The sequence below is a fragment of the Salvia splendens genome, chromosome 15, assembly GCF_004379255.2.
Source record: "Salvia splendens isolate huo1 chromosome 15, SspV2, whole genome shotgun sequence".
In the NCBI taxonomy this organism is placed as follows: domain Eukaryota; kingdom Viridiplantae; phylum Streptophyta; class Magnoliopsida; order Lamiales; family Lamiaceae; genus Salvia; species Salvia splendens.
Genome location: NC_056046.1, coordinates 2,438,646 through 2,461,102, shown reverse-complemented (window position 1 = coordinate 2,461,102; position 22,457 = coordinate 2,438,646). Strand labels below are relative to the sequence as shown.

General features: G+C 36.8%; 3 protein-coding genes and 1 non-coding gene across 6 annotated transcripts; 2 read left to right on the top strand and 2 right to left on the bottom strand.

Annotated features, from left to right (window-relative positions):
* The first annotated feature begins 4,862 nt into the window (after window positions 1-4,862).
* On the top strand, window positions 4,863-6,867 carry LOC121768629 (polyphenol oxidase I, chloroplastic-like). Its single transcript, XM_042165158.1, has 2 exons — window positions 4,863-5,479; window positions 5,561-6,867. Exons 1-2 carry the CDS (start codon window positions 4,863-4,865, stop codon window positions 6,678-6,680), a joined length of 1,737 nt encoding a protein of 578 aa, XP_042021092.1. The 3' UTR covers window positions 6,681-6,867.
* A 1,299-nt stretch (window positions 6,868-8,166) lies between these two features.
* LOC121767273 (polyphenol oxidase I, chloroplastic-like) lies at window positions 8,167-10,161 on the bottom strand. The gene is made up of 2 exons (XM_042163512.1): window positions 9,601-10,161; window positions 8,167-9,479 (listed from the first exon to the last, which is right to left on the bottom strand). The coding sequence occupies exons 1-2, from the start codon at window positions 10,135-10,137 to the stop codon at window positions 8,325-8,327; spliced, it is 1,692 nt and encodes a 563-aa protein (XP_042019446.1). The 5' UTR covers window positions 10,138-10,161; the 3' UTR covers window positions 8,167-8,324.
* A 4,344-nt stretch (window positions 10,162-14,505) lies between these two features.
* Window positions 14,506-14,601, top strand: LOC121769573. Its single transcript, XR_006043603.1, has one exon. It is a non-coding gene; the product is annotated as a small nucleolar RNA R32/R81/Z41 (small nucleolar RNA).
* Window positions 14,602-18,148: 3,547 nt separating this feature from the next.
* Window positions 18,149-21,981, bottom strand: LOC121769086 (probable serine/threonine-protein kinase At1g09600). Of its 3 annotated transcripts, XM_042165768.1 has the most exons (9): window positions 21,624-21,981; window positions 20,983-21,492; window positions 20,064-20,348; window positions 19,659-19,976; window positions 19,320-19,547; window positions 19,124-19,224; window positions 18,893-19,007; window positions 18,387-18,642; window positions 18,149-18,302 (listed from the first exon to the last, which is right to left on the bottom strand). In XM_042165768.1, the coding sequence occupies exons 1-8, from the start codon at window positions 21,750-21,752 to the stop codon at window positions 18,430-18,432; spliced, it is 1,899 nt and encodes a 632-aa protein (XP_042021702.1). In that variant the 5' UTR covers window positions 21,753-21,981; the 3' UTR covers window positions 18,149-18,302; window positions 18,387-18,429. The 3 variants fall into 3 exon arrangements, with proteins under 3 accessions (XP_042021702.1, XP_042021701.1, XP_042021703.1); XM_042165767.1 differs by having other exon boundaries at window positions 18,149-18,642; XM_042165769.1 differs by having other exon boundaries at window positions 18,149-18,642; window positions 21,598-21,731.
* Window positions 21,982-22,457: the final 476 nt, after the last annotated feature.

The following is a 22,457-nucleotide window of genomic DNA, read 5'->3' as shown; positions in this document are numbered from 1 at the left end:
ATAATTATTTAAATTCTGAATCATAAAAATGACTACATGCATATACATACTTAGTTTTTTAGTGTTATCATCCAACGAAATAGTAATAGTTATTAACGTCCAATTTTTTTGTTATTAATAATGTTTAAAATTCTAAATTTAAAATACTTTTAGTAAATAGATGTATGTATATATACTTAATTTTTTACTTGTTATAATCTCATGAAAGAAAGGGTTGTGTATAAAAAATGAAAAAATTTAATTGTGAAATATGACTATTAAATTTATATAGCTAAATTATTTTAGCTTTAGAAATTATTACTTAATTAAATTATTTTGACACCATCTGACAATTTAATTCTAGTATACATATTTAAATTGTTGTTCCCTAACATTTTGTCCATTAATAAATTAAAACATGTATAAATTTCAAATCTTAATTTTGATGCTCTAAGAACTCAAGCAATTAAATTGATTTATTAATTTTATACATATAAATTCTAGATTCAATAATGTTTTGTAATGATAAAATTAAGATTGAGTATTAAATTTATTAAGTACATATAAGTTTAGAATTTTAAAAATATAATTGTATAATGTACTATTTAAATAAAGTTTAAATTCATTATTTAAAATTATATTTTAAAATAAAATTCGTGACTTAGCATCATAGGAGTATTTAATACACTTACAATTTGAGTATAATTTGCTTAAATCAAGCCATCCATATAAATACACACAACTTTCCTAATCAAGTAATTGTTATATATAAATAAATGTTTTTATATGCATAAGGGTAGTATGGTATATATACAAAACATTTATTTAAATAAAAATATAAAACAAGCTAAAATGACTACTTTAACCTCATTATGTCTTAGACATTATGTCTCCAAAACATTTTCCTTATTTATAGGCATATAGAGTCATCGTGTGTCGTAAGTCGTGATAGTAATGTTTTTGGTCCAATAAATAAATTAAACAAAGTTTAACACAAATAAAGACGTGATACAACGAGGTGTTAATTAATGATAATGTTCTTATAATTAATTGCGGGTTCTTTTCTATTTTGATAAATGATAGTATTTGTAAGTACTATACCTTTTCTTTTATAAAATCGCTAATGCCTATTACTTTCTATACTAAAAAACAAATATGTATACTTTTGTCAAATTACATACTGTATTTAATTTGTAATGTAATGATATGTTAGAGGTTGTTGTCTAAGTGAGATTTAAATATTCAACTCAATCAGGCTTGGTTGGAGCTACTGGTCAGTTAACATTTAGTGATGATTAATTGATACTTGTACTATTATTAATTAATTAATATATAAGTTCTGGTATCTAGTCTTGCATAAATAATTACATGTGACTACATATCACGCATCCAAATTTAAAATTAGGTGCCGATTTTCTCAGATCTGATTTGCCTGATTAATTAAGGATGTAATATCTCAACATGCATCAGTATATATATTTATAACTATTATTTTTATAGTTATATTTTCAAATCGATGTAGAAAAAAATGTAATTGAAATAATATTTCAAATTATGTGTGTTCTTATTTAAAATTTTAAATGAATAAAAAAATCCATACAATTTTATTACTAGGAGTATATCACTAATAACTTTTTGTTATTTAATTTCCGTGAAATCGTTGTATATCTACGAGTTCAGTATTAGTAGTTTATTAAAACTGATTAGTTTGAGGCATTAAATGATTGTGAAAATCAAGCATTTAATTTATGTATTTTGCGATTTCGAGCATTCGGTAATTACTGAGCTTCGTACATGTATAATCATATATATTATAACGATAACGATGCGGTAATTAATGTTCAGAATTATGTGTATATTTACTATTTTAATATATAAATATTTTTTAAGCCATAGTACTCGGTCTCCTCCTAACAATTATGGCCATCATTAAAATAATGTAAACACGTTCATCAATCAATGAGCCACTAAGAATATAATCTATTTAATAAACGATATGTATGCTGGTGAAGATATTCACATCTATGTGTAGCAGATTTCCTCTTTTACTTTCAATATTAAATTGAGCATTGTGCACATGTTTAATACGTTTGGGTCTAATTCATTTTCTTCTAGTAAACTGCCGTTGGACTTTTATGGCCAAGATCGTGGATGAATATGCAAAAATTAGTAATCGAAAAAATATTAATTTAATTATTTTGAAAACGCATGATTTTTATTTTTTTAATATTCAATAAACCATCGAATTATTAGATGAGTTATTAATTTATGCCAAAATTAATATCGTACATGTTTTTTTCTTGCCAGGGTGTCCACATAATTTTCTGCTCACCAAAGCAATTTTAGAAGTGTGAAAAAAATTACACAAATTGAATTATTATGGTTTATTACAGAGCAAAACATGCAGTAATTAAAGCTGCCTATGGTATTTGGTTTTTTTCCTATTAATCGCTATGTCCCATAAAATTAGTTATTTATTCATTTTTAGTATATTTTCAAAATATAGTCAATTTTCTTAATTGATTTTATCTTAAAACTTTATTTTGTTAATTAACAATTTTAGGATATCAGTAGACAAGGGTAAAATATAACAATAATAAATAAATAATTGGAATTCGATCGAGGACTTGTTATGAGCGATGCATTAATTAAATAATTATGCATACTGGCTTCAATGTAAGGATCCGTTCACGTGGTCACACAGATTGTTCAACTTTTGAATAATCGAATAGTCAAAATAATCATGCATATTGTGATACAGAATATGATCAAAACATATAACTATAAAAAAAAAGAATAACAAGGTTAAAAGAGTCACAGAATATAGCATTTTCATATTTTTATTTTCTATATTCTCACTGTCTACAAAAAAAATATTCTCATTCTTCTATTTTGATATTAATATCATTTCTTTTTATGAAAAAAATTCATTATTTTATTTTCTTTCTCTCTCATGTTTTACCACGTATTTAAATTTGTGTACAAGTAAAGACTATTTTTAATGAAGAGAGAGTATTTATTTTTCGTTGGTAGGTGAGAATCGTGAGATGGGGTAGTTTAATTTCATAAATTCAATTAACACCATCCCAAAATAAAGATTGCAAATTTGGTATCATGTACATATTTTTTTATTTCAACGGTGGGAGAGGTTCACATGTTGTCATAAATGAATTACTAGATAGATTCCGAATCGTTAAACCACTATATAATTGTACTAAATATTTGACGATCTTCTAGAAAAAGATTTGATATTAAGGAAGAGGCATTATAAACCTATACGTAGATTAGTCCGCAGTTACAAACTTTCGAGTATTTCATTTAACTTTACGTTAATTATGTAGAATGGGCAAATAATTATAATCCCTAAGGAAGGAAAGAATGGTAGGTAAGTCAATCAAATAAAAGGGGCTATATAGAAAATTAGCTAATTTATATTATAAATTAAAGTTAATTTTTTGTGGTTAAAAAACTCACTAATTAATCTCTTAAAATCATAAATAGTGATTAATTCGCGAGTTTGAGAGCATAATCAGTGAATCTGTCACATTTATCTAGTTCAGGGTTTTACTTTATAAACTCACGATTAATAACGACCAATTCACAAATTCTTGAATCACGAGCAATGAGAGGAAATAGGAGTAGTTGTTATGCTTTACACTTTATCTCCTTGCCTATACTCATTCAGTCATTTGTAAATAGTAATCTAATATATACACAGGCACATATATAATCAATAGCTTTATCTAAGTAGTACTAATGAGACAAAATATTCTTCTAATTTTTGAAATAGTAGTTGTATATGGTATAACCACTACAAAAAACTTAGAATTTTTTAAGGATGCAAAAAATCGAAACGCAGTTACTTGCATTTGAAATTTTTAAAAATTACAATAATTTAGGACGCAAAAGAAAGTATTCCTAAATTAATAACAAATTAACTTAGTCTTTTGATTTTTGAGAACGCTTCCATTTACATCCTCTAATTTTATTTCAGACATTAACAATAAGGACACTTTTTTGAACTATTGATGGTATATTTAGAAACCAAAATTAGTGTTCTTAACTATTTTAAAAAATGTCCTTAAGGGGTTTTTTTTTGTTATAGTGAACTCTTTACAAGTTTCCAATTTTTTGTTATATATTGGAGTATTATTTTCATAATAATTACACTTCTAGTGTAATAATATTATTGAAATTCTACAGAAAAAATGCAATAATACATATTTCAGCTTGTCGAAAAAACAAAAAAATCGAACTTCATGCGCGGACCTTTTGCAATGAACAAAAAATTCAAATCTTACATACTAGTATTAATAATGTCTTCTAAAAACTGGAGTATTTGTTTATATAGTAGTACTATGTACTTCCTTCGTCCAGGAAAAATAGTCTCATTTTGCTATTTTGAGATGTCCATAAAAAAATATTCTTATTTCTTAAAATGGAAATCCTCTCTTTCATACTTTTCTCCTCTATCTTAGCAGTATTTTTTTCCTCATTTATCTTATTTTACACATTTTTTCTTTTCATGTCTCTTACTTTACTAATTTTTCATTAAAATCGGTGTCGTTCACAAGTAGGATTATTTTTTGTGAACGAATAAAGTAAAATAAGTAAGAGAAAGTATACAAGGGCACTTGTTAGGCAGGCAAAAGGCACATGTTTATGTACCTACTTATGTATTTCGTTTCTAGAAAATTTCATTTATTATTTGAGAAATGATTCTATACGAAAGGATCTGTCTACATCTATCATATAGTATACGTATAATTAATGAACGTTCAAATCAAGCAATTAGTAGAAATTAAATTATTAAAAAAACATGCATGCATAGAAGCACTCCCTATATAAACCCATGCATCCCCAGCAATAGAAATCACCAAACCATGACTTCTCTTCAATCTTCCTTCACGGTGCTCGCCACCACCCCCACCCCCCGCAATTCCTCACTCTCCAAGCCCTCCCTCCTCCCCACCACCAATGCAAGGCGGAGCCACGGCTTCCGCTTCTCCTGCAGCAGCAACGGCGGCGGCGGTGTTGACCGCCGCAACATGCTGCTAGGGCTCGGCGGCCTCTATGGCGCAAGCAACCTTATCTCCGGCCGCAAAGCCAATGCTGACCCGATCCTGCCTCCTGACCTAAGCCAGTGCGACCCGACCGGCGCCACCACCACTTCGGGCGGACAGACAGTAAGCCTCGACGTCGACTGCTGCCCCCCCTACACCGACATCCAGTCCGACTACAAGCTCCCCTCGTTCACCACGCCCCGGGTTAGGCCAGCGGCCAACCGGGGGACCCTGAAGCCCGAATATATTGCCAAGTACCAGCTAGCCATTCAGAGGATGAGGGACCTCGACGTCACCGACCCGGACGACCCCCGCGGCTTCACTCAGCAAGCCAACATCCACTGCGCCTACTGCAACGGCCCCTACGACCAGCCCGACCACCCCGGCCTCGATCTCCAAGTCCACAACTCCTGGCTCTTCTTCCCCTTCCACAGATGGTACTGATAGACTTATACAGTGATTTAAGTTCTCTATTTATTGTTACATTAATTTATTTATGTTTCATGAATTGTTAACAGGTATCTCTACTTCTTCGAGAGGATCCTCGGCAGCCTCATCGACGACCCCACCTTCGCCATTCCCTACTGGAACTGGGACAACCCTCGCGGCATGTTCATGCCCGAGATGTTCACCTTCCCGGGCACCCCAGCCTACGACGCTAACCGCGACCCGAGTCACATACCCACCGGCACCAACCCCGTCGTCACCCTCAACGTGGGCAGCACTGTCACCGACCCCGTCCAGATCATCAGCAACAACCTGACCCAGATGTACAATGAAATGATAGGCACCCCCGCCTCCGCCACCGACTTCATGGGGCAGCCCTACAGAGACGGGGACGCCCCACACGGCTTCTCCGGTGGGGGAACCTCTGAGCAAGGCTCCCACACCGCTATCCACGTGTGGGTTGGAGACCCCAACAACGAGTACAACGAGGACATGGGCAACTTCTATTCCGCGGGGCGGGACCCACTCTTCTACTGCCACCACGCTAACGTCGACAGAATGTGGACTCTCTGGAAAGACATCCCAGCGGACTACTCCAAGGAAATAACGGATCCAGATTTCTTGAAATCCGCCTTCATGTTCTACGACGAGAACAAGAACCTCGTCCGTGTCACGGTGGCAGACGCCCTGGACTACAAGAGAATGGGATACGAGTACGAGACCAGCAACACCCCATGGATGAACTACCGCCCACAGCAGAGGCTGGTTCCTGCCAACCTCGAAAGCCTCTCCAAAACGGCGCAGACGGTGGCGAAGCTCTTCCCTCTGACTCTCAACAACACTGTTAAGGTCATCGTGCCCAAGCCGGCCACGGGCAAGGCAGACGAGACGCTGGTGATCGAGAACATCATCACCGACAACACCAAGCTCGTCAAGTTTGGTGTGTTCATCAACGACGAGGACGACAAGCCGGAGGAGGTCGACAGGGCCGAGTATGCCGGGTCGTTCACGCAGCTGCCGCACAGGGTGAAGGCCAAGCAGAGCACTGGCAACCTCCGCTTGAACTTGAAGGAGCTCTACGAGAACATCAACATCGCCGATGATAAATCCGTTGTCGTCACCATTGTTCCCATCATCAACGGCTCCGCTGTCACCATTGGTAGTGTCAAGATCGTCCCTCGCGTTGCTTAACTGATCATTTCCATCTCATCATGTTTTTGTGTGGCTGAATAAGCCTTTTGTTATTTGTTTCCAATAAAAAAAATGTTTCCAGTTTCCGCCCTTTCTGTGGAAACATTAGTTTTTATCAAACTGTATTAATACTCCATTTTGTGGAGTATGATATTTTGAATTAATATGATATTTGAATGTCCCATTATTTTATTCTCTATTGGTTGCTTCACTGTTTTTATATAATCCACTCCATTTAACTATTTGGTTGTGATACAGTAAGTTGAAAATCTAACCGTTTAACTATTTGTGGTGTGATGATGATTTGCTCTCAAAAGTCAAAATAATGGAATAGGGAAGATTTGGTGTCAAAAGTCAAAACAAATATATACAGTAGACTCTGAAATTGAAATCACCAAAGTATCCCACTAATTAAGTGGTTTTTCTGAATAATCGCCTAAGCTTCGAAAAATGTCCTTGTTCTTACCTTTCTGATTAAAATTAAGGGACGAAAAATAAAGCATCCCAAAAAATAAAAAATTAAAATATAAATTAATACTCCCTCCGTCCCCTAATAGGAGTCGTTGTTTGACCGGGCACGAGTTTTAAGAAATGTAAAGAAAAGTTGGTTGAAAAAATTAGTGGAATGTGGGACCCATTTTTTTATATTGGTTTTATAATAAAATGTGAGTGGAGTGGGTTAGTGGAATGTGGGACCTACTACCATTTATGGTAAAAATAAAGAGCGACTCTTAATGGGGGACAGCCTAAAAAGAAAATTAGCGACTCTTATTCGGGGACGGAGGGAGTATATAACATGAATTATTGTAGTTTATACTATATTAAATGCATTTCAATTCCATTAATATTATTCACTTTGTTCAATGTAGCATAGAGTTGCAATTCACTCAATGTCGACAATTATCAATTTGGGATCGATCGGATGCATGTGGTTTCAAATAGTTTGACAAGTTACGTAAATGACTACTATATTGAAAAAAAATCTAGAAATAAATTGCAAGTTACTAATATAAATATAGTATTGAAGTTATTGCGCGTTAAATAAATAACTCACATGATGGAGGAACTTTACGTGTTTACCGAAAGGTGTCGTGACATTTTCAATATTTTTTTCGAAACATGTTTAACGTTCTCCACCTCACGGTCACGTCATTAAACCACTCAAAGATTTTAGCTAAATTAAATAAGTATTTCAATCATTCAACCCTAAAATATTACCTAAAATACAATAAAGTCGTTGATCATTATTACTATAGCTTTTTTGGTTAAAAAGTATTTAGAGAGTTAAATAGTACACCCAATACATTATTGTGGAATGCATCTTTTTTATCTTCACACATGTGACTTGAATTCTCAATTTCTTTGTTCAAAGTCTTTGTGTAAAAGAAATTGCTACTAGAAACTAAGGAATAAACAAGAAATGAGAAGAAACAAGAACACAAGTCAGTGTAAATAACGTAGCATTCATTAAATGGACTCCAAATACTTGCTATGATTAAAAGAAATGTTTCATTAATCCATTTCGTATCCGGAAGAAGATACAAAGAAGGAGCACGAAATTGGAAACATTTTTATTGAAACACAAAAATCTTATTCAATCATCACGAAAACAGAGCAACGAACTCCAAAGGAGAAATCGACGAATCAAGCAGCAACACGTGGGATGATCTTGATGCCACCAATGGTGACTTCGTCCCCGTTAATGTGCGGTATAATGGTGACGACAATGGAATCATCATCGCCAATATTAATGTTCTCATACAGCTCCTTCAAGTTCAACCGGAGATCGCTCGCGCTCTCCTGCGCCCTCGCCCTGTGCGGCACCTGCGTGAATCCCCCGAGATACTCAGCTCTATCAAGCTCCTGAGGCTTGTCGTCTTCATCGTTGACGAAAACATCAAACCTGATGAGCTTGGTGCTGTCCGCGACAATCTTCTCGAGCACAAGCACTTCATCAGCTGCCCCCTTGCTTGGCTTAGGCACCAGAACCCTGACAGTCTTGTTCAGCTTGAGAGGGAAGAGTTTGTCTGGTCTGTTTGCATTCTTGCTCAACTTCTTGATGTCCACCGGGACGGCTCTCTGAGCCGGCCGGTAGGCCATCCATGGAGTATCGCTGTGTTCATACTTGTACCCCATTTTCCTGTGGTCCAAGCAGTCGGCGACCTTGACGCGCACCAGGTTCTTCTTTTCGTCGTAGAACATGAAGGCCGCGTCCTTGAAATCGGCATCCTCGATGTCCTTGGAGTAATCCGCGGGGATGTCCTTCCAGATAGTCCACATCCTGTCGACGTTAGCGTGGTGGGAGTAGAAGAGCGGGTCCCGCCCGGCCGAGTAGAAGTTCCCCATGTCCTCGCGGTTGCTGTTGTTGGGGTTTCCGGTCCAGACGTGGACGCCGGCGTGGGACCCGCCCTCGGACGACCCTCCGCTGGCGCGCGCTGGGGGCGCGTTCCCAGCGCTGTAGGGATCGCCCATGAAGTCGATGGCGGACTCCACGTCGCCGATCATCTCCTTGTACATCTGGGTTAGGTTGTTGGCGACGATCTGGACCGGGTCGGTCACGGGCGGGTTGGTTATGGTCAGCGTGACCAGGGCCGGGGGCCGATGCGTTGGGTCGCGGTTGATGTCCCACAGTGGCGATTTTTCGTTGTCGAACGCCGGGGGCATCTGCATTCCCCTGGGGTTGTCCCAGTTCCAGTAGGGTAGGGCGAAGGTGGGGTCGCCGATGAGTTCGCCCATGATCCTCTCGTAGAAGTAGAGATACCATCTGTGGAAGGCGAAGAATATCCACGAGTTGTGCACCTGGTCACATGGGGGCGAACGCAGAAAATAAAATTAGTATTTAAAAATACTAAAAATTAGCATAAATTTTGGATAAAAGAAAAAAATTAAGTTTACTAGGCGCTTAAGGCCGTTGTGGTACCTGGAGATCGATGCCGGGGAAGCCGATCTGGTCGTAGGGGCCGTTGCAGTAAGCGCAGTGGATGTTGGCTTGCTGGGTGAAGCCCCGGGGGTCGTCCGGGTCGGTCACGTCGAGCTCCCTCATCTTCTTGATGGCGAGCTCGTACTTGGCTTGGTACTCCTTGCTGATCCGGTGCGCGGCCGGCCTGACCCGGGGCTTGGTGACCCTCGGGAGCTTGTAGTCGGTCTGGACGTCGGTGTAGGGCGGGCAGCAGTTGACGTCGAGAACGACCACCTCACTGCCCTTAGTAGTCCACGCCCCTTTCGGGTCGCACGTGCTGAGGTCAGGAGGCAGGATCGGGCTCGCCTCGGCCTTCTGGCCGGGGACGAGGCTGGTGGCACCGTACAAGCCGCCGAGGCCGAGGAGCATGTTCCTCCGGTCAACGCCGCCGCCGCTGCATGAGACAACGGAGCGTTTGGTGACGGCGAGCTGGGATGGCGGAATGCGGGTGGTGGGGATGGTGGGGCGCGCCGTGAATGAGGATTGGAGGGAAGCCATGGTTTTGTGAATTGGTGATTTGGTTGCTGCCGATGCATGGGTATATATAGCAAATATTGGCTACTATGTGTTTTATTAATTAATACTCCCATCATTCACACAATATGTAATAGTTTAGTCATTGTATATCAAAATCCAACTAATCATACAATATTTAATTGAGCCATGTAGCATCGTTTTCTGATACTAATAAATGATATTCTTGACCAGCTAATTAAAAACATATAGCTAAATTAATCTTTTGCAAGGCTGTTTTTTCCTCTAACCGTTGTTGACTATTGTCCGTAGTTGTAACATTATAAGGGATGGTACGAAGGCATTCAATTAACGAAGGGATGGTACGAAGGCATTCAATCTTTTGCAACGACATCGCCTCTATCAATTCCTAAGTGCATTGGATGAAAAATACGCAAGCATCAAAAGAGAAATCATGGACAAAGATCCACTACCAACTGTCCGAAAGGCTTACGGGATGGTACGAAGGCATTCAATTAACGAAGGCGTCCTCGGAACCACAGAACCACCGAATAATGGCATCGGCTCTGGACTGGCAGCCACCGACCGAACCCGCCCTCCACCACAGTCAAATTCAGCCCCAAACATAACGTGGAACAGCCGAAAGGGAGACGAAGACAAGAGCAAACTCACCTGCTCTCACTGTGGGGGGAAGAAACACACCCGAGACGGATGTTTTTTGCGAATCGGGTTCCCGGAATGGTGGGATGACATGAAAAAGGCAAGAGCTGCCCGAAATTGAAACGTCGGAGGAAGGGCAGCCGTCGCCTTCAGTGACCAACCGTGGAATCACGGTGTTCAAACGGCGACACAAGGAGGAGCGCCGACAGCGGCTGGAGCTTGGGCAGGCGGTGGCGGCAGTCAACCGTGGTTCCAGGGAGGACAGATGGTTGCGCCTGGAGTCTGGGCAGGTGGAGAAAACCGAGCTTCCAACGCCGGCGGAGCCCCGGCGGGCAGCATCGGTCCATCACCAGCCGGAAATCAAAATGTCGAGGAGGAAAGGGGATCGGCAATGGCGGCTAGGGTAGTGAATGGAGGTAATGAGGGGTTAAACTCTTTTAACCCCTCAATTTCTCATTTATATCATTTTCGACCCCAAAACTTAGGTCTATCCCATTTTAGTCCTCCTACTACTCAAGTCTCACAAAAACAGCCCCATCCATCCTACTTATCACATTGTTCACCCTATAAAATCAAACCTGTGCATAATAAGTCCCTAAAGTCCCAAAATCCGAATTGTAATTTCGATTTTGAGCCCAATATTGCATGTAAAAATTCGTTCCAAGCCTTAGCACTCTCGTCTACTTCCACCGAAACCCAGGATAAAGATTATCATTGGATTTTTGACTGTGGGGCAACAGACACAATGTCTTGGGATGCATCTGATTTTAAGGAAATTTTCGGCACTCGGAAAAAATATATTAGAACTGCTAGTGGGAATTTAGCACAGGTTCAAGGGGCGGGCACTATTACCATTTCACCTAAATTGACCCTTTCAAATTGTTTATATGTCCCCTCCTTGTCTCATAAATTGGTGTCCGTTAGTCAGGCAACGAGAGAACTACACTGTAACTTACTAATGCAATCTGGCTTTTGCATTTTACAGGATACGAGGACGGGGGAGATAGTTGGGCGTGGCACTGAACACCGAGGACTCTACTACGTGGATGGGATGGCTCAACAGGGAACTGCGATGCTGACTCAAGGGCTGACTGACAGACAGACCTGGCTTTGGCATCGCCGGTTAGGACATCCATCCATAGGATATTTACGTTTACTTTATCCAAATTTAGCCACCTCACACCCTTTGAATTGTGAGACATGTTTTTTGGCCAAAAGCCACCGACATTCATATAAACTCAATAATACTCGTGCGAAGTCTATTTTTTCTTTAATACACTCTGATGTTTGGGGCCCTGCACCTGTTACTAGTGATAATGGCTTTCGATATTTCTTGTTGTTTGTTGATGATTGCTCTAGAATGACGTGGGTATATTTTTTGAACTCTAAGTCTGAAGTTTTTGACAAATTTACCCAATTCTATACTTTCATACAAACCCAACACAAACAGAATATTCAAATCCTTAGGTCTGATAATGGGGGGAGTATGTAAACACCAAAATGAAACAATTTTTCGTTGAAAAAGGCCTTGTTCACCAAACCACCTGTCCATACACACCTGAACAAAATGGGGTGGCAGAAAGGAAAAATAGGATCATCTTAGAAATGACCCGAGCCCTAATCATCGAATCTCGTGTCCCACACTCCTTCTGGCCCGAAGCCGTAGCCACATCAGTTTACCTTCTTAACCGACTCCCTACCCATATCCTAAATTTTAAACCTCCTTTGGATTTTTTCTCAGCCTATACAGATATTCCTTCCTCTCTCACTCTCGAACCCAAAGTTTTTGGATGCACAGTATTTGTCCACATCCCAAAACAGAACCGTTCCAAATTCTCACCAAATGCTGTCAAGTGTGTGTTTTTAGGCTACGGAAAAAATCAGAAAGGATACCAATGCTATGATCCCAAAACACATCATCTACACACAACCTTGAATTATGACTTTGTCGAATCTGAGTCTCACGTTAACAATGATAAGCTATGTGGATAAGCTGAGGATCGCAGTGACAGCAGAGAAAGGATTCATTGACCAAAATAAATTGAATTCATGTATCGAATATGCGTTTGAGGTTATCTACAAAGCTGCCCTTGAAGCTTAGACTACAATTATCTATACATACATACTTGAAGGGTCACGTTGTAATAATAACTAATTCCAATATATAATCCATAATTTTTTTAATTTTGTATATTAAAACTATCGATACGTAATATTGTTAACTGTCTTGTTGTGTTATATATTTATATCTTTATATTGATATTTAAATTTACATATTGTGTGTTGATAAAATGATGTCTTTTATTGATAATTTTTTTATACAAAATTAAAGTTCGCGTTTTATATTAGAAATTAGTTATTATTTGATCACAACTACATACTCCCTCCGTTTTTTAAAAATAACAACTATTTCTATTTTGGACCGTTCCTTAAAAATAGAAACTTTAGAATCTTTCTATTTTAGGACATGTACCCACAATCCAATAACTCTACTTTCACTACTTTTTCTCTTCCTCTCTCTTACTTTACTCATTTTTCTTTTTCCTCTCTTACTTTACCAATTTTTCACATTTACTTTATCAATTATGCATTAAAATCAATGTCGTTTCAAATGTTTCTATTTTTTGAATACGGAGGGAGTTCTTGAATACATATATATGTGTTATGTTATTTGAATTACGTACATTTGAAAATTGGGGAAAGTGGGATTGTTATAGTGGCTCTTTTGAATTATGTACATTTGAAAAATTGTTGTTACTAAATATTACTGCTTGTAACTCTTTTGAATTTTTATGTAAGATTCGAAAGTATAATGGCTGGGAACTTAGGCCCTTCTTTTTTTTTTATTGAAATTGCTAATGTTTGTAGTCACCCAAAACTTATTGAACAATAGAAGGGCTGAGATAAATCATGCTCCATCCGTTCTAACAAAAATAGACTAATTTTACTATTTTGGATAGTTTTTTAAAATTAGACAAAGTTTAAGTAAGAAAAGTTTTTCAACAAATAATAATCATACACATCATTTATAATGTGGACCCCACAATCCACCAACACTCATTCATTTTTCTCTTACTTTATCAATTGTACAATACATTCCATATCATTTTCAAGTTTGTCAATTTTTTGGGACGGAGAGAATAATTTTCTTCATCTTCATAATTTCTAACTAGTTAATCATTTTGTCGGATTAAAAACACGACAAGACTGGTGACATTCATGCGACTTCTTGGCGTGTCTGAAAATTGTAAACTGAATATAAAAATTACTTCATCCATCCCACAATAATTGTCACTCTTGGTGTTGGCACGAATTTAAGGAATGTAAAGAAATGTTGGTTGGAAAAGTTAGTGGAATGTGTGACCCTCTTTTTATGGGTTTAATAATAAAATGTGAGTGCAGTGTGTTAGTGAAATATGAGACCCTACTTACCATTTATGGTAAAAATGAAGTGTGACAATTATTGTGGGACAGACGGGACAGACCAAAATGAAAAAAAAAGTGACGATGATTGTGAGACGGAGGGAATATAAAAATTAGCTTAGCAAGTGGGCTTTGGATTGGGCTTTTGAAAATCGATTTGTAAAACATACTAGGCCTAAACCGGCCCATTAGGTCTTCAAATGTTTCTATATAAACACATTCTTCAACCATTCATTTTCATTCACCTCAGCTCTCTCCCATCTCTGCATCTCTATGTTTTTGGATTCAATTTGATTTGGTTTATGTGTAGGATGAAGATGATGAGTAGAATTGATGTGTGATGGTGAATTCCACTTGATCGATTTAATGTATTTCTCACTTCGCTACGTTCTTTCTGATTCGTTCTTTCAATTTTTCTTTCTCGATTAAATTTTCTCTATTTTTTTATTTATTGATAATTGATTGATAATCGGATGAGAAGATGATGAGACATGAATAATCTTAGGACAGCTTCTGACACAGACCGACAATGCTGCGTATGAGAAAAGATACTTCGTTTCTGATTCATCCATTTTACTTTTTCTAATTAACATGTTTAATTTTTTTTATACGTTAATTTTTATTCTGTTCGTTTTAGTTGAAAATTTTAGATTTTTACCCTTTTTGGTAACCCAAAATTTTCTTTTTATGATTTGTAAATGAATTTATTCAAAATGACATTAATTGTACCTATAAATGGAAAAGGTTGATTCTAGATGCCAATATATCTATAAATAGAAAGAGAGAGGGACTAGAATGATTAAATTTATGATTAATTTATTTTTTAAATTTCACCATGTTCCGAAATTGAAACTAATATAGATAAAGAAAATACGAGTACTATTAATAATCACTTTCGTACTTTTATTTTGATGTTCATCGTCATTTGGCTTTGGCGACTAGTAAAAAATGATACAATCAAAAATATTTTATGATACAAAAAATTCAATATTGTTTTGGTGAGAAAGAAATATAGCCTAATAATGAAATTAATCCGGAGCATAATAGGCTGAATGATTAATAGTAAAATGTGTAATTAAAATGAGTGGGCTTTTATGACCAGTTTGTGTAGTTATTTGGGCTTCTATCTTAAAGATCCAAATAAAACAATATCACAGAACTTTAACACCATGTTTGGTTGTCAGGATTCTGTCTGGGAAAGTAATCTGATTCCTTAAATTTTAAATTCCTTTGTTTGTTTCCGTTTTTAATCAAACTGGGAAAGTAATCAAAATCCTAAAACAAGGAAAGTTAGTACAACTTTCCAGGATTGTGAATCCTAACTTTTCTTAGTTATTCTTTTTCCCAGTTTTAGGATTCTTACCTATTTAATGCAATATAGTATAGTTTTATTATTATTATTATTATTATTATTATTATTATTATCATCATTATTATTATTATTATTATTATTATTATTATTATTATTTCTTACAATGTTTAAAAATAATTTAAAAGTATAAATCATACTTAATTTCAGTATAATAAATAACTATAATTCAAATTATCAAAATTATAACTATATTATTAATATTTATATTAAATTTTTATTATCATAATAATAATAATAATAATAATTTATTAAATAATTAAATATAATTATCGTTATATAAAAATATAATAGTTATTACTTTATAAATTAGTAATTAACAATTTTATAGTAAAATTTTTAATTATAAAATTTATTCAATTAAAAATTTAGTAAATATAATAATAATAATAATAATAATAATAATAATAATAATAATAATAATCTTATATATTATTATATTATTAAATATTATGATGTATATTCCATATTTAAACTATCCATCGTAATAATAAATAAAATAATATAATTATTATCATTTGTAATTAATAATTTATTAAATAATATGTATTATCATTTTTATTTATAAAAAAATGATAAGTATATTTTTAGTTTAGTGTTTAAATCAAATATAAACTTTAAAATCTTGATATTTTCCAAACACAGGAAAGTAAAGTTATTAGGAATCATATTCCCGGGATTCATTTTCCCAGTAATAATTTTCCTTGCCAACTTTACTTTCCCGCCAACCAAACATGGCCTAAATTTCTATACTTATTTCTTTGTAAAATTGTGAATGTAAAGCTGTAAAATTAAAAATTACCAATTGCGTGTAATTTTGGAACTATTTTTTGTAATTTTTCTGGAATTCAATCACAGTAATAAATCAAGGGAAAAAAAATAAGCTTGGGTTGGAATAAATACAGAAGAAAGCATATGATGAATTTGAGACATCCCTAGTCAATGGAACAATATAGTAAGTATACTATTCCTTCGGTACCATGATAGATGTCACGCTTTCTTTTTTAGTTTGTCCCACAAAAGATGTCACATTTCTTTTTTTGGAAAATGTTTCCTCTCACATTAATATAAATATATTATTTTATCTTTCCACTTAACACAAAACACCTGCTAAAATCTCGTGTCCCCAAGTGAGACATCTACTATGGGACAGAGGGAGTATAAAACAGTTGAGTCTATGGTTTAGTTGTTTAAATTCGTGGATTTTTATGTTACTTGTTGTATGTGGTTATCAGGTTGGCGGATAATGCTAGGACAGAGTGTTGTCCATTTGCTTTGATTTCTTATATATATTCGGTTGTATTCTTTTATAGTGATTTTGGATAGAACGTTGTGTTGTTTTTGCTTATACAGTGATTTATGTTTTTTTTTTATTATTGTTTTCATGTTGAACTACTTCCGTGTTCGCTTGGCTCTGGGCATTTCTTTTGTATAAAATGAATAAGTATATGACAAGTTTGTGTTTGAGAACACGTTTCCTTGAGTTGGATTCTTCTTTAGCAACGACTATATGGATGCACCAAATTGGGTCATATTACACTATTTACGTGTTATATCAATTTTTCAGATCAAGTATCAAAGACTCAGCTCATAAGCCACGACTATAGCATGCCACAAAAATTCTTAATAACAAAAAACAATCACGACATAAAGAGAGAAAAAATCAAACTATCATGTCACATGGCACTTCCGAATTGGTTGATTTCATACGACTTGGACCACTATGCAATCCTCACATTCGCCCCAATTCGCTTCCCGCGACTGACGATCCGCCCACGCCTCACGCGGCTAAATATTGTCAATTGTTGCGAGGGCCTTAACATCTTCTATTCATCATCAAACACAAAATTTGGTAAACCTAACTTGTGCACATCCATATATGGCAATCGCCATCACGCAGCAACTATCTCCACTAATTATGAAATTCTAAAATCAACCAAACACAAAAGTCTAACTTAATAGTTACATATATTTGAAATCGAAATAATTGGGCTTGACTTTTGAATTTTGATTAGTTGAAGTTGCAATTATTTATTTATTTCGAAGTTAGAGAGTTGATGGAGATAATGCATATCCACCACCAAATAGTGCTACATTTAGTGCGTAGTTGTCGAATTTAATATACCAAAATTTTCAAATTAAAAAAATACATATACAAATGTATGTGACCTTTTCTTTCTCTATATAAATGTGAATGAATATAAGTCAATGAGCGTGAAATGACAGCTACACTGGATTTGGTATCCCATTGTTATCACTTTATATACTAAGTGGATTCAAACTCGAGATCTTTATCTTCAGACATTAATCATACATTATTTGCAATCTTTTCGTGACACAATCAATAAATTTATGTTGCAATTACAAAATATCTTTCCTATTTGATCATTTAGGATTCCATATCCGAAACTGCGATATAGTAACACACAACAGAAACCTTGACAAAATTAAGAAACGACAATCTTTCTTTTCGTATATGTATTGGCTTAGCAGTAGAGACGTTAACATCTAAACGAAAAAATATCAAATTCAAATCCGCCATGAAACAATTAGTAAAATTAATTTTGAAATTACAAAAAACACTAGAATCAAAATTGAACTAAATTCTTAATTGCAACAAAATGTGATCTCTAATTGAACAATCCAATCCCATCAAGAATAAGTAGAACTTGTTTGGTCTCTTCCTACTTCAAACACATGAATCAGTTCCTGCTCTTGATTTAGAGATTGGAACATTCTAAAAATATAGCAAAAAAAGATTATTAAAAAATAACACAATCCTCACAATCTGTACAAGATTTACATAGATGAAAGCACTTACTATGTGTATGAATATATATACGTATAGATTCCGACCGGCCGGCCTAGCCGGCGCTTTGATTCGAGACGTGCGTCTGTTTAGACGACGTTTGCGTCTCGTGAGGCCGAACTCTACCGGCCCTCGTCTTCTCGTGCCTCAAACGCAGAGCAGCTTCTTGGATCCGGCGATCGTGCTCTTTGAGCATCTGCTCTATGTTGTTCGATGGCGCGAGCAGAGGACCCGAGAAATGGATCTTTCTCTCCTTACCGTGCCCGTCCTAAGAAACGTGAATAGACGAGGATCGCGTTAGACGATAGCCGCTGATCGTATAAAACACAAAATTTATTGACAATTTTTCGGGAGCTATATTAGAAAGAATGAACATCACTGGTCATACAAATAGGATCGAGGTTTAACTGACGTGTAACTAATCTACTAATGTCGAAGATTTAATCACATTAGGCCGTGTGGTTTCGACTTCTCAAATGTAATAGTAGTAATAAAGTAGTAAGGAGTCTCGAGCATACCGGCATTAATCTAGACAACTCAGCATTGGAATCAAGCCCTACCACACTTCGGAATTCTCTTGGTTTTTTAGAATCATTGTCACCCTTATGTCCCTTAGCTTCAGCAGCTCCTTTCCTGTCGAAAGACGGCCCAAACAACACAATCAATCAAGGACAAAAAGGGATGTATGTGCGCATAAGAACTTAAGCAAAAACCTTAAACGATTTGAACGAATAGATGTGAGCAGAGACCTTCTCGCTTCCTCTTCTCTCTGTTTTGCAACAATCTCTTTGCTTGGAGGATATTTGGGCAAACTCGAAGGATCACACGGAATGGGAGATGTTTTGAAGAACTGTAGGAAAACATAGAATCAGTACGACACACTAAATTTTGGTTTCGAAAGAACACTTTATAAGAAAGTACGTCTCATCCAGAGAGAGAGGGCACCTCACTCTCGAGAGCACTAGCTGCAGTCCCTCGATCAGAAGGATCGACTGAGAGTAAGATCTCCATCAGCTTTACAAACGCATCATGAATATCCTTAAAGGTATCAGCGATTCGTCGTCTGTAAGGCTGAATCGGCTTCAAGACCGTGGAATGAGGTAACTTCGATTTTTTCCAATAATCTTCAGAAGGCGAACCACAAAGCTTGAATATCTTATGCAGCTGCTCAACCTGCATACAGAAAATACCGATGAATAATGCAAATTCCTAAGCAACAAAGATTAATAACGTGTTGTCGAAGGTCTTAATAGAAACAAATTCTTCAATTTATGGCGAAAATACCTCGGTTCTACCAGGCATGATGGGCTTGCCTGCGTACAATTCTCCGAGTATGCAGCCGGTACTCCATAAATCGACAGCAACTCCATAATGAGTCGCTCCGAGCAAAAGTTCAGGTGGCCGATACCATAAAGTCACGACGCGGCTTGTGAGGGGGATTTTGTTGTGAATGTCAAAAAAACTCGCCAAGCCAAAATCGGCGATCTTTAAGATCCCGTGATTGTTAATCAAGAGATTTGAACCGTTTATATCACGATGCAGGACACCCTTCCTATGACAATAATCCAGCCCACTCAATAGCTGTTTCATGTAACACTTCACCTGAAACGAACAAGAAACAAACGAACATCAAAATAAGCAGATTCTTCCACTTAATGTCCCGTCATGATAAACAATCACGTTTATCACCTGTGGCTCTGAGAACTTGACGCCGGGTAGTGATGCAAGTCCGGTGAGATCATGCTCCATATACTCAAAGACGAGGTATAAACTCGTAGACGTTTTTGAAGTGACCAAGCCTTCCAGCTTGATAATGTTCGGGTGATCAAGCATTCGCAAGATGAGAATCTCCCTTGCCATGAATTTCACGCTTTCTGGATCCATATTATCAAAACACACTTTCTTCAGAGCCACGTATTTGTTAGTCAGGAGATCTCGGCCCTTATACACGCTACTGTAAGTCCCTTGACCAATCTGCAACAACAAAATGCTATCACACAAGAACCAAAACCAATCAAATAAGGGTAAAATACACACAGTCGAAACTATCATACATCCCAAAACACATATAACATCACAACTTCAAAGAAGATCAAAGAGAACCTTAAATCCAACATTTTTTAGCTATAATAGTTCATAAAATTAGCGAAATTCGACTACTTTTGTATTGAAGGAATGGCCAACATGATTCAATTAACATATTCAACATAACGATCTTTTCATCTCAGTCTTGCTATTCAACAAGAAATATCATCCACAAAATCTACGAAGAATGCACAAGCTATCACTGATTCACTATACAAAGTCAAAAATTAAGAAAAGTCATATGCCATCAACAATCTTCTCATCTCACTCTGATCATGTTATCAAATCACAAATCTTGATGCTAAGCAACCAGAAATATCAACCAAAAAATCGATAACGACCGCGCAATCAACCATAAGGATAAGCTACAAAAAGTCAAAAACTTTAAAGAAGATAAAAAACAGATCACAGTCCACCATTTATAGCAATAACAGTCAATAAAATTAGGCAATTCATCCACTTTTACACTGAAAAAATGATCAAGATGATTCATTAAACAGATTAACACATCCAAATCATGTACCTTATCAAGCTTTTCAAAGGTATCAGCTTTCCGCGGAACCCATCCGAGGATGGCCTCCCCAGCCACCGCGACCAGCCAAGACGGCCACCCAGCCGCGACCTGCTCGCCCTCCACCGCGCTCGGGAGGCTCCCCATTTTGGGGAAATACCCACCTAGATCCTCACAGCTCCCCTTCCTCTTCTTCTCATAATAATCATCCCTCACCTTCCTAGACCCACTAACCTTCTTATCAATCAGCCCAATCTTCACATCACCACTCTCCAAATTCTCCTTCATCGAGAAACTCTCATTCCTCAAATTCTCCAAGCTCAGGAGCTCCGCGTACCCCACGCCCTTCCTCAGCCGCTTCAAGAGCTCCAGCGCGTCGATGCACTTTCCCACCACCACCAACTTATCCTTCTCCGCCCCCGCCAGAGCCACCGATTTGATGCCGGGTATCCCGACGGTGAATTTCATGGCTTCGGAATGGGATTTCTCGTCGTTCATCGACACCCCCACCACAATCTTAACCTGCATACGATCATCAAATCGAAAAGATCATGCACTTTTTATGTGGTACAGAAAAATAATATGAACAGTAAAATAAAGAAAGCTCCCTTCTCAAACCAAACTTACAGATGAAACACAAGACTATTGCTCACCATAGTTGCCGAGAAAAGAGGAAAATTTTGGCAGTACTTGATGAAGCTACCGTGTAGCTTATCATAAAATTCACTGTCAAAACTGGAAGATCGAGAGCTTTCTGGGCTAGAATTCGTTGAACGACGCATGGCTATCTCTCAGTCGTGCTGTCGGCGCAGCACGGCCTCTACCAACCTCTCCCAATTGTCGTAGTGCTTACTCATCTTCACCTATAAAAGTTTTACGATCAGATCAAGTTTCATGATTAATCCTTTTTTGTGTTTGAGAGGACAAGTCTTCTGTCTTATCGTTTATCTCTGTATTGAAGTTACCACGAAGTTGCCTACAAACTTCCTTCTAGGCCCTCACTCATTTTACAAGGAAAATAGCAGTACCATTTATTTTTTATACTTATTCTAGGAGGATAAATATTAAGGATGTGATCAATTATCAACTCATCACTTAATAAGCATTTAAAGTTGGTTTATAATTTGATATTTTGTAATTTTGTTTTTTATTTTCTAATATTAAAAAATAATAACAATTACTCCAATTGTCCACCGTTTAAAGAGCTATTTTGTCATTTTGGTGAGTTCTTTCTTTTTTTGTTAAAGCATGTTAATTGAATTCCATTTTAATGAAGAAGATTAGATTTATTCCAAATGAAGGAGTGACGCACAATGGTTATGCGTCGTTCAACGACGCACAAGGGTTATGCGTCTTACCCTAATGACGCATAACCCTTGTGCGTCACATTGGTTGGTATTCCCGCCTATCACCTGGGTGACCCGGGTTCGATCCCCGGCAACGGCGCATTTTTTAAGTGATTAGTATTTGATAAAAATGAGTTATTC

Bases quoted from the DNA above. Each gene is read 5' to 3' on its own strand.
- LOC121768629 (XM_042165158.1), top strand. From the start codon at position 4,863: ATGACTTCTCTTCAATCTTCCTTCACGGTGCTCGCCACCACCCCCACC. The intron at 5,480-5,560 runs GTACTGATAGAC...AATTGTTAACAG, and splicing joins TTCTTCCCCTTCCACAGATG to GTATCTCTACTTCTTCGAGA.
- LOC121767273 (XM_042163512.1), bottom strand. From the start codon at position 10,137: ATGGCTTCCCTCCAATCCTCATTCACGGCGCGCCCCACCATCCCCACC. The intron at 9,480-9,600 runs GTACCACAACGG...CCATGTGACCAG, and splicing joins TCCCCGGCATCGATCTCCAG to GTGCACAACTCGTGGATATT.
- LOC121769086 (XM_042165767.1), bottom strand. From the start codon at position 21,752: ATGCGTCGTTCAACGAATTCTAGCCCAGAAAGCTCTCGATCTTCCAGT. The intron at 21,493-21,623 runs GTGAGCAATAGT...GATCGTATGCAG, and splicing joins CTCTTTTCTCGGCAACTATG to GTTAAGATTGTGGTGGGGGT. The intron at 19,225-19,319 runs GTGCCCTCTCTC...GTTTTCCTACAG, and splicing joins CTAGTGCTCTCGAGAGTGAG to TTCTTCAAAACATCTCCCAT.